Source organism: Triticum dicoccoides, chromosome 3B, assembly GCF_002162155.2.
Source record: "Triticum dicoccoides isolate Atlit2015 ecotype Zavitan chromosome 3B, WEW_v2.0, whole genome shotgun sequence".
NCBI lineage: Eukaryota > Viridiplantae > Streptophyta > Magnoliopsida > Poales > Poaceae > Triticum > Triticum dicoccoides.
This window is the reverse complement of record NC_041385.1, coordinates 76,582,984-76,593,122: the sequence shown is the minus strand read 5'-3', so window position 1 is coordinate 76,593,122 and position 10,139 is coordinate 76,582,984. Positions and strand designations below refer to the sequence as shown.

The 10,139-nt window shown below is 45.3% G+C and overlaps 2 protein-coding genes across 3 annotated transcripts in view; one reads left to right on the top strand and one right to left on the bottom strand.

Moving 5' to 3' along the window:
• LOC119279329 overlaps nucleotides 1–3,990 on the top strand; it is a 4,752-nt gene extending 762 nt beyond the window's left edge. Inside the window, exons 3-12 of the mRNA XM_037560602.1 lie at nucleotides 524–641; nucleotides 857–984; nucleotides 1,098–1,248; nucleotides 1,522–1,700; nucleotides 1,951–2,188; nucleotides 2,283–2,372; nucleotides 2,500–2,645; nucleotides 2,736–2,843; nucleotides 2,949–3,037; nucleotides 3,192–3,990. Of these exons, the coding sequence (XP_037416499.1) occupies nucleotides 524–641; nucleotides 857–984; nucleotides 1,098–1,248; nucleotides 1,522–1,700; nucleotides 1,951–2,188; nucleotides 2,283–2,372; nucleotides 2,500–2,645; nucleotides 2,736–2,843; nucleotides 2,949–3,037; nucleotides 3,192–3,789 (1,845 nt within the window). The 3' untranslated portion in view covers nucleotides 3,790–3,990. The remainder of the gene's footprint in view (nucleotides 1–523; nucleotides 642–856; nucleotides 985–1,097; nucleotides 1,249–1,521; nucleotides 1,701–1,950; nucleotides 2,189–2,282; nucleotides 2,373–2,499; nucleotides 2,646–2,735; nucleotides 2,844–2,948; nucleotides 3,038–3,191) is intronic.
• Nucleotides 3,931–7,451, bottom strand: LOC119274815 (C-type lectin receptor-like tyrosine-protein kinase At1g52310). 2 transcript variants are annotated; one of them, XM_037555536.1, is made up of 4 exons: nucleotides 7,274–7,451; nucleotides 6,134–6,562; nucleotides 5,471–6,038; nucleotides 3,931–4,854 (listed from the first exon to the last, which is right to left on the bottom strand). In XM_037555536.1, the coding sequence occupies exons 1-4, from the start codon at nucleotides 7,344–7,346 to the stop codon at nucleotides 4,272–4,274; spliced, it is 1,653 nt and encodes a 550-aa protein (XP_037411433.1). In that variant the 5' UTR covers nucleotides 7,347–7,451; the 3' UTR covers nucleotides 3,931–4,271. The 2 variants fall into 2 exon arrangements, with proteins under 2 accessions (XP_037411433.1, XP_037411432.1); XM_037555535.1 differs by having other exon boundaries at nucleotides 5,471–6,041; nucleotides 7,274–7,450.
• Nucleotides 7,452–10,139: the final 2,688 nt, after the last annotated feature.

The window sequence follows — 10,139 nt, the reverse complement described above, 5'->3', positions numbered from 1 at the left end:
TGCATTTCAGTGTTGATTTCGATTCTGCTAGTTATCTCGGTGCTGCGTGTATGATTGCTTAGCTCCGAATCGAACACCTCGCCATTAACTCATCCAATTGCATCCTGAATTTCTGACACGCGAGCTCTGCTGCTCTAGCGCAGCGCCGCTCGTCTTTCGAACGCCAGTTCACCGACCTGCCTCTGGTTGCCGGTGTGTGGTGTCTGCAAAAATTGGCGAATTAACCACCCATATAGGTTAACTGAATCATGCATTTGGTGTCAGATTGCTATTGCCATGATCCCCTAACGCCTGGAAAGGCGAATTGCCTAACAACCTGCACTGAATAGTGACATACACCTGGAAAAGGCAAATTGCGTTAGGCCGCTGATGCTGTGACATTGCATTGTTACACCACTGATTGGTCTCCATTCAGATGCATTCCTTTTGTACGCTTGTTCAGATCCTTTCAGTTTTACTAATACGTCCCCCCCGCAAAAAAAAAAGATCCTTTCAGTTTTACTAATACGTCAACCTCCATCAGCTCAAGATTGCGTATAGGCCCGGGGAGAAATTCAGCCTTCGAGATTTCCACCATGCTGTCGAAAACTTGCCCCTGGATGGCTTCCATCCTGAGCAACATGGGTCTGTGCCAACTGAAGGTATGGCTTGGATGATCTTTATGTTCGGTATATGATGGTTCTGCCCGTAGAAAATGAACTGAGCAGTCAATTCGCCCGTTCTTAATACAGGGGATTATCTTGAGATAGGAAATTTATCTGAACTGAGCAGCATAAACAAAGTCAATTCGCCTGGTCTTAATACATGGAATTATCTTGAGATAGAGAAGTTATCTGACTGCATTTCTTGTCTGCAGACGTGTCATTGCAAAATCTGTTTAGCAACAGAGCAATCTATTCTTGGGCCACTGATGACATCTCCAAGAAAGTGATTGCAATATGTTTTTCTGCACAAAACACAGAACCTCTCCGAAGATCACTTATGGTACGGCTGCTGATTTCTCGATTTCTTTTGAAAGGGATTGAGTATTGCTTCATGCACAATTTGATTCTCATGATAATGACATTCCTCTAATTATTATCTATATGTTTCATCAGGAAGCATCGGAACAGTGTATTACAGTGGAGTTTGTAATGTTGGAAACAGAAACTGCTGCGTTCATGTATGATGATGTTTCTGAAAACTCCAACAGTTTCATATACAGAATCAGTGACCTTGAAAACTGTGTTGTACGGAGACACAGTCCTGGTAAGGAGGCTTGATGAGAGTAGGAATCATCTATTACTCTTTTTATTTTTATGTTTATCATTAGACAACACGGTCATCTTTCTTGGCCATGTTGATACACATAATATGATCATGTAGCTTAAACTGTGGTATTTTACCTTTTATATATTATGATATTTGATTGATATCCCAGGGTTAGTACTCCCATATAATGAGTTGTTTGCACTGCAAAGTTAACTTTTCACACTTCGTCTAACACTAAGACCCCTAACAGCATAAATGTTCGGAATGCAGAGACCCAAGTTTTGCATGGGCTAGTCAAGAGGTGGTTAGAAGAGCTGAAGGATGACAAGGAAGAGATGATGCAGGCTGTATTGGTGTTCAGAGTTCCCATAATTAAATCTGTTAATCAAGTAACTTGCAGCATATATCCATCAGCAAATCAGATCATCGATGGTTTTCCATATTGTCAGGTAATACAATTATTTACACAAGCCACCTTTGACTATGAATATTCAGTTCTAGACATACAACAGCATACAACAGAACGAATGTGGTGCTTTCTTTTGACTGTTTCATTTCATCCTGTGCATGCAAATTTGATGTTTGTATCTATCGATTTTAGCTTTTCGTTTGACAAGATGGTAGTCATGTTATAATACTTCATTTCGTCTATTTGTTAGTCTCTTCAAGGGTTATGCTAATGTGGAACATGCTAAACAGATATGCAGGTGCCATGGCCGCCCCATAGATGATGTTACCACAAACAAGGCAAAATGGCTGTGCCCAACAACGAGCCGCCAACTTGCAGCTTCTGATGTTACTGATAGTGCCGTGAAGATTGGAGATCAGACTGTATTGTTTCTTTCCACTTCAGGAGGTGGGTCAAACATGCGACGAGCCTCTACATCCATTTCTTTTGATGTGATTGAGCGCACTGACTTAGCCTCGCTAAATGAAGGTACCCACTACTCTTGACTACTGAGACATTATACTCTAGTATATCGAGATTTTATCTTTACTCTGTTAACTTCTGTGATAATGTGTGTTGGCAGGAGTCATAATGGGGAAATCTCATGTTGTGGTTCCCAGCTCAAATGATGAAGTTGCTCTAACTGATGAGAGCTTGGATCAGAACACCCAGAGTAAGTATTTCCATATTGTCTGTGTTGTGCATTTTTCCCAGACCATCTTTACTTTGTATTGCAATATACATCAGATGTGCAGTTTCCTGGATGCTCCCAAATTCTGAGTATTGTGTATGCCGTGCAGTTTTCTATGGTCTGTGTGAAACTCTTTTCAAGCTTGATCAGGGACTCGTGTGCTCCTCGCCGTGCAACACCGAAACAATGAAAATTGGAACTCTTGCCTGTTATTATCTCCTTCAGCCATCCGAAAAGGGACCAATGCTTCTGAGGGTAGAGTCAACATTCCCTGAATTATCGCAATATAGGGTGTGTGCTTTGTTTTTGCTTGGCCCTGATGGTAGGAACATGCTTGTGCTGTAGAGGCTTGCTGGATCTGAAGAGATACTGCCTCTCCCGGATGTGAGTCGACCTCGCAACTATACTGTTAGCAAGGACACCAAGAATTCAATTGAAACCTCTTTATCGAAGGTATGGTCACGGACCGCTCCATGTCTCTGTAGTTGCATTGTGTGGTTGCCATTGGGTTCTCAAGCATGTTACTACATGCCTGCTAACAACTTGGAAGTGTTTCAGATTGCTCTGAAGGAATACAACCCTCTACACCATGAAAGAGGTTTCCACTCGAAGCTGAATTCTCTGGTGAAGGATAGCCTGCAATTCGGGTACCTCATTCTCAGTCATTACTTCAAATTTCATAATGCTTCACTTGGCATGCCATTTTTGAGTTCTTACTTGCTACCTGGCTGGCTACTAAGAGACTATATATGTTCGACACGAAGTCTGTGAAGTTGTGATTGACTCAACTTCACTTTGCAGGTCAATTGCCCCAGCCTATGCTGTGACTGATGCCACCCACCTTGACTCATTCAGTGAGCCACAGATACCAGCATTGCAGGGTCCCAGGGGAAACATGTTCATGAGCCAAAGGGAGAAGGCCAGAGACGCCGACCGAATCTACGCGTTCAGCGAGCCGCAGACGACTGCATCGCCTTTCCGAGTTCCGAAAGACAGGCTCCCGAGCCAACCCAGGGAGAAGAAGCTCCCGAGCCAGCCCAAGGAGAAGGCGTCGCCCAGCATCTCCGAGGAGTGGGAGAAGCTCATCATCATCGACGACAACGACGACTTCTGCACCCCGGTCTCCTCTTCCAGGGCCACATTCCCCAGGCCTCCGGTATCCACGCTGCCGTCTCCGGTGAAGCCACTGGACGAGAAGACCTCCAGGATCCTGGAGCGGCTGGAGGCCCCCAAGGCCAAGAAGCAGAGGGCCAGCAAGGCGGCGGGTGCTGCGACGGCGTCCGGCCGCGGTGGTGTCAGTAGCACGCAGGCCAAGAAGCCGCTGCTGCCGTTTGAGCCCAGCGCTAGCCAGCCGCTGAAACCTACCTTCAACAGGGTACGGCGAAAGCCCGTCCCTTAGACCTCCAGTTCACTCTGCTCTGCAGATTAATCAAGAGCCTTCTACTTCACTAGTTACTTCATGAGTTCATCCAGTGTAGCCCTAGAATGATATTCTCAACATGTTCTCGTTCTCAAATTGTTAATATGAAGCTCGACGATAAGTTGATAAATGATATATCATGAGACACTGGCATTAACACGCAGAAAATACATAGATGAACAGCTTCTACTGGGTAGACACTGAACAATTCATGTTGCTTGCTAAACTCAGACATGTTGAGATCTAAGGTAGAAATCAGCTGGGGTACAAATGGCCATCGACGACGATGGCAAGAACGAGGGTTTAGACATCCAGTACCCTCACTCTCCCTAAGTACTTGCCCACAAGAAAGTCGTTGCGCTTACGGTTACAGGGGGGTCTTGGGTCACTCCACGCTTCAAGAAATGCGCTACCTAATGGCTGATGATGAGAAGAACAGCGGTGTTTCTAGACCGATGGTTTCAGCGAGGTGTCCGGACCTCCAATGGCAGCATCGGTGAAGTAGCGCTGGTGCTGGTCCCGCTCCTCAGCTGCTCAGACGCCGCTGACTTGAGCTCAAGCTGCTGCAGCTGATGGACGACGTGAGACATCCTTGGCCGCACCGAGGGGACGTGCTGGGTGCAGGCATAGACGAGGTCCACGACCTTCTGGATCACTCCTATCTCCGGCAAGTCGTTGATGAGCGGGTCCAGCAGCTCCAGATGCCGGTGTGATTGAACCAGAGGCGTTGCCCATTCAAATATAGTCTGCCATCCTGCGGATTCAACGGACTGCGCTGGCCTACGGCCACTGATGATTTCTAGAAGCAGCACGCCGAAGCTGTAGACGTCACTCTTTGTTGTCAGCTCGTTCCTGTAAATGAACTCGGGGGCGAGGTATCCGTATGTTGCCGCCTTGACGGTCCTCTCGTGCATTACTTCCCATGGCACAAACTTGGACAGCCCAACCCCCATCAGATGGGAACCAAATTCCTCGTCGAGAAGGACGTTGCTCGCACGGATATCACGGTGGACTACCTGGGGCTTCACCTTGTCATGCAGAAATCTGGAATCAAAAGACCACCGGTAAGTATGCTCTAATATGGTTGTGATTAAATGTAAGGCTGTGGGGACAAAGACAGCCAAATGAATTAATGTTACGTGTTTCAATAGAACACAAACGACATGTGAGAATTAATATTGCTTGTAAATTATACAAGGCTGCAGCAATCATTCTATAAACCTACAACAGTAAAACGGTGAACCCAGAGCTGACTTATGCAATTATATCATAATTTATAACCTAACATAAACATAAGCATGTCCAGCATTTTCCCAAGAATTAAACGTCTGTATACTACAAGTTCCACTTAACGAGCAACCATAATAATTGGGTAAACACAGCAAACAGGCATCAATATTATGAAAGAAGAAACTGAATGGATTAAAATAATTGCAGCTTAGACCACAGGTGCTTTATCAACTACTCCCTCCGTCCGGAAATACTTGTCATCAAACTAGATAAAAGGGGATGTATCTAGATGTATTTTAGTTCTAGATACATCTCTTTTTATCCATTTTGATGACAAGTATTTTCGGACGGAGGGAGTATTACTTTCCAAATAGATAAGTAAAAAAAAAGATTTCTCAGAGTGGAAGAGACAAGAGTTAGGATGACTTACGCAATCCCCTGTGCAAGAGTTGTGGCAACTCTCATTCTCGTTGCCCAATCAAGGCTCCGCCCTCCTCTGGGAATATGATGCAGCCACACATCTAACGGCCCATTGGCAACAAACTCGTAGACAATAAAGCGGTCGCCATGATCATAACAACATCCTTTGACAGCCACTAAATTAGGATGATAGAGCTTTGCAACTCTACTGATCTCAGAGTAGAAATCCTTTTTCCTCTGTAGGCTGGATCTCTTCAATCTCTTAATTGCTAATTTGGATCCATCTGGCAAGGTTCCACTGTAGGTACCACCCGTCTTGGCATTCCCGGGCAGCCGGTTTCCCTCACTGAAGTTCTTGGTTATCGATCTAAGCTCTTCACTGTTGAACACTTTCCATAGCGGTGGCACTAACGCGGTAGCTGAAGCGCCGGAAGCTTCACGTGATCTTTTCCTTTTCTTGCTTCGCTTGTAGACGAGCAGCCAAACCACAACAGCCAGAGTGGTTGAGAGAATCAAGCCACTTACGACGATGAGGACTATGAAATACTCCTTGTGGCAGTGATCATGGTAGCATCTATCTTCTGGTGTAAATCAGTGGGTGTCAGACTGTTAGTGCAACCAAATTTTCATGCAACGAAACAAAAGTACTTCAGTGTTACCAGAAAAGACTCACCGTGATTCATCATGCAAATCAGCCCATGTGACTCAGCACACTTCTTTCCGGTAAGTGCAGTGTGCTTACTGGTCACCAAAGTGCACATATCGTCACTGGCGGCTAGACCGCAGCGAGCACCGGTGCAATTGGGATGCAACGGCTCACCGGGAAAGGCGGTCTCGTTCCAAGAAGACGAATTATCAGACCATTTCCAGCCACCAACACTACCAGTGGTGTTGTGGCGACGCCCTCCAACCCAGCACCCGGAGGAGGCAGCTCCACAGAGAGACCTTGCGAAATTCAGCTCCTGAACTGATGATAATGCAGCCAGATGACCGCTGAAGTTGCGGCAGAGAGCTTCGGATCCGTCCCAGGAAAGGGAGCTTGAGATGTGCATGAAGCATTTTAGCCGGTCAGGACTGATTTGCCAACCGTCAGGGCATGACGCTGCAGAAAACAGAAAGTATTGAGATTAATAACCTTATGGGAAATATCATTGGATTGGCAATGGCATCTAGAGCCTCTTAAAACAGTTATACATGTGGATGCATACATGCCTGATGTCCTATTGCCAATTTCTGTCTTTCTTTGCAAGGTATGGCCAACTCATCTGCCCAAAATGGGCTGTGGCTGGCTTGCCAACCAGAAAGAGTCGAGCCATTTCAAGTACATATGATCGGTTTCTGACAGGAGCATAATCTAGAGCGCACGTTTTGTGCCAGATGCAGCACTAGAGTAAACCATTAGGGAATATTATATTATACGGATCTAGCCGCTGACGCTTGATAGTTGTGGCACACCAGCACCAGCCACCAGTATATATATCAGATAGGGGGAACGAGGTGCCGCAGATTTGCTGTTTTTGTGCCGGCCTTGGTGAAGCAAAATCACATGTTTTGGCGAAGCCGGGAGACAAATTTATTTAAGTATTTATCTTCTGATTTGTGTGCGCCCTTTGCAAAGAAAAGATACATATGACAAAATTATTATCAATCAGACCTTGCAGACGAGAGTGAGGAAAAATAGCTCGACTCCGAGCTGGTCAGGCGCTCGGCTCTCGCGAGGAACAAGCAAGGCAGGAACACACTCCTAGGGAAGAGGTCATGGATCTATCTAGAGTGAAGGGGGTGAAAGAGAAGACGGTGGCAGTATACTCACGGGTGTGAGCCAGCGCGGGCGCGGCGGCGGAGAGGAGCAACGCGGCGAGGACGAGGGCGAGGGGCATGGCCATGGCCGCCCCCTTGCTCCGGTGGTCGGTCTCCCGTCCTCCGAGGGGCGGCGTTTCTTTCTGCTTTGTTCTCACTGGGAGTTCGCACTGGGATGGATGGGAAAGGAGGAGAGGAAGAAGGGAACGGGTGGGCCCACCGTCTTGACTACTCGCCATTAATTCCACTGCCCACCTCACCTGGCCCCTGCCTGCCTCCAGTCGCTGTTGCTATACCCTTTTTACTCCACAGTTTTTCTTTTGAGATAATTTTTTTCACCGGCTCGGAAGCACACGCTCCCGCGCATCAAAAATATTTTTCTACAAGATGTCAAATGTCTGGAAAAAAATTATATGTGTTAATGGCCATATATTTTTTAACATAATACTTACACTCATCACTCTGAACACATACACGCACACTCTAACTCTGTGAACGCCTCCAAGAGATTGAGCCGCCCTATCATACTGAGATTGATAAAAGTCATCATATGCGGCTCGTAGTCGAGTCGACCGGATGTCTCTTTCCATGTAAATGTTGCTCGCAAACATTTAGGGAAAGACTTAAGCATTTTGACCTGTTAAAAGAAACAAGTCGAACACGAAATGGTACTCTTAATTTTGTTTGTTTCACTGACGAAGCACTGGTATTCCGTTACACAAAAAAAATTCAAGCACAAACATGCTTGTTACACTAACATAAAAATCTACACAACTAAAGAACATGGAATCTAAAAAAAACAGTTTTTTTTTTAAAACTTACTATTTATTTAGAATTTATTGTTCATCCAGGAGCATATGCTCCCTAGATCCGAAATAGACTCCAGAATATCACATTGTATTGATATTGCAAAATCATCCAATCACTATGAGCTATGCCATGCTTGTATGAAATATAAATTTCAAATATCCATTAATGGTATATATTTACCTTTTTTATCTTGTGGAAAATAAATGGATTGTCACATTACGAGATGACTGATATGACAAAGGTGGGCATTATCAATAAAAGGGGTATCATGTTATCAAAGGATTTGGGTCTTAGCTACTTGCTAAACTACACGGCAATCTATACCAAAGATAGCATTTTATGCGTATAAAATAATTTTGTAAAGTATAATCTAAGTATAGGGGTTGACATGGTTAAAGCGGATGCTTGTCTGGCTCAGCAAGGTCTTCAAACTTCTCTGATCCCTCTTTGTAAGTTTTGTTTCGGATCACGTTCTAGTAGTCGAAAGTAAAATCAATAGCAAATAAACCACACAATAAAAACATGAAACATAAAGTGCTCAGAAAACCATGAAACCACTTCTGTCAAATAGGTATGGTCTAGAGAAGAATATTGGGAAAAAATCTGGGTTTATAGACATGGAAAATATTTTATGAATTTTTAAAGATGGATTTAATATGAAGAATACGGGTTTTATCACGTACAGCCCAGGAAAGCCCCATAGAAAAATGATATAACTACTCTATTAAAATTTGCCATGAATTTAGAAGCATATGGGAATTTGAATCATCAAATTTAGATTTCAAATGAATATTCTATGGATTTATGAATTCTCTAGATAAAGATAAAAGGAAAAAGAAATTATACCTTACTAGGCCAAAATAGATTTGGAACAAAGGAGCGCACTGGGCGCAACATAGCTAACCAATGCCTACTGGGCTCATCCCAACAGCTCAGCCACGCATCTGGCGAGGTGACTTCGAAGGCAGGTTGCGGAAGTACGCCTTTGATGCAGGGAGATGGTCCCGAGAGAAATAATCTCCACTCAAATGGAGGGCCCGGTCGTTCATGCTTATAGCTGGGAACGGAGGAGGTCGTGGGGCCTGTCTGGTAGGTTCTTCTTCGAGCCCATGTGGGCACTAACAAAAGGGAGGGAGGCGGCGTCGGCGACCGATTGCCGGTGCTTCTGGCCATCGTTTTGGACGCTCGGTGTACTGGCATGATCAGCGGAGCGAACCGCGGCGGCTGGTCGTAACCGCGCGTGCAAGGCAGGGCCGAGGAGAGTGAAGCATTGGTCGTGGTTGAATGTAGTGACGAGCATCATTGGGGCACAGGATACAACCCTCCTTAGGTTGACTGGGAGTGGTGCAAGTGTCCTCGTTGCTAGGTAGGCTATCTAGCACACTCAAATTGAGTTTGATGAGAGTGGGGTTCCATAGGTGGAGGTCAATGCTGGCGGCCAAAGCGGAGCTCTTGCTCGAATTCGAGCTGCTGGACACCAAGGGGAGAGGGGAAAGGTGAGGGAGGTCGATTGTGAATGAGAGAAAGCTGAAAGGGGAGGAAACAACACTTGGGGAGCCCTTATTATAGGGTGTCCACAAGTGCACTGTGCATCGAGTGCTTGCGGTGCTAGTGCAAGGCACGGGGGATGGGGGAGGCCCTGCCGGTGCGGAAGATGGTGAATCAGATGTGGACTCATGAAAGAGGGAAGCGTTGTCACCTATACATCCAGACGACTGCACCTACAAGAAGAAGGTTGGCCCATACACGACGTAGAATTAATAATCATGGTGCACGATCTAAAGATCTAGAGGTGATGTCCTGTAGTTGTAGCTTTTCCGAAGTAAGAGTATTGATCCCACAGGGAGCACATGAATCAATATTTTGTCTCTTGAATGGTTCTAAGTAGATGCCTATGAATTGTTAATGATCCAAAGCAGTGGTAAAGTAATGGAAATTATGCTGCAAGCGTAAAGGTACATAATTTAACTAGAGTAAACAACTAGAGTTGTAAATAAGAGACTTGACACAGATGGGATTTTAGCAATCTCAGGGAGTCCAGAATCCCCTCTAGTGTGCGTCTATAGCGG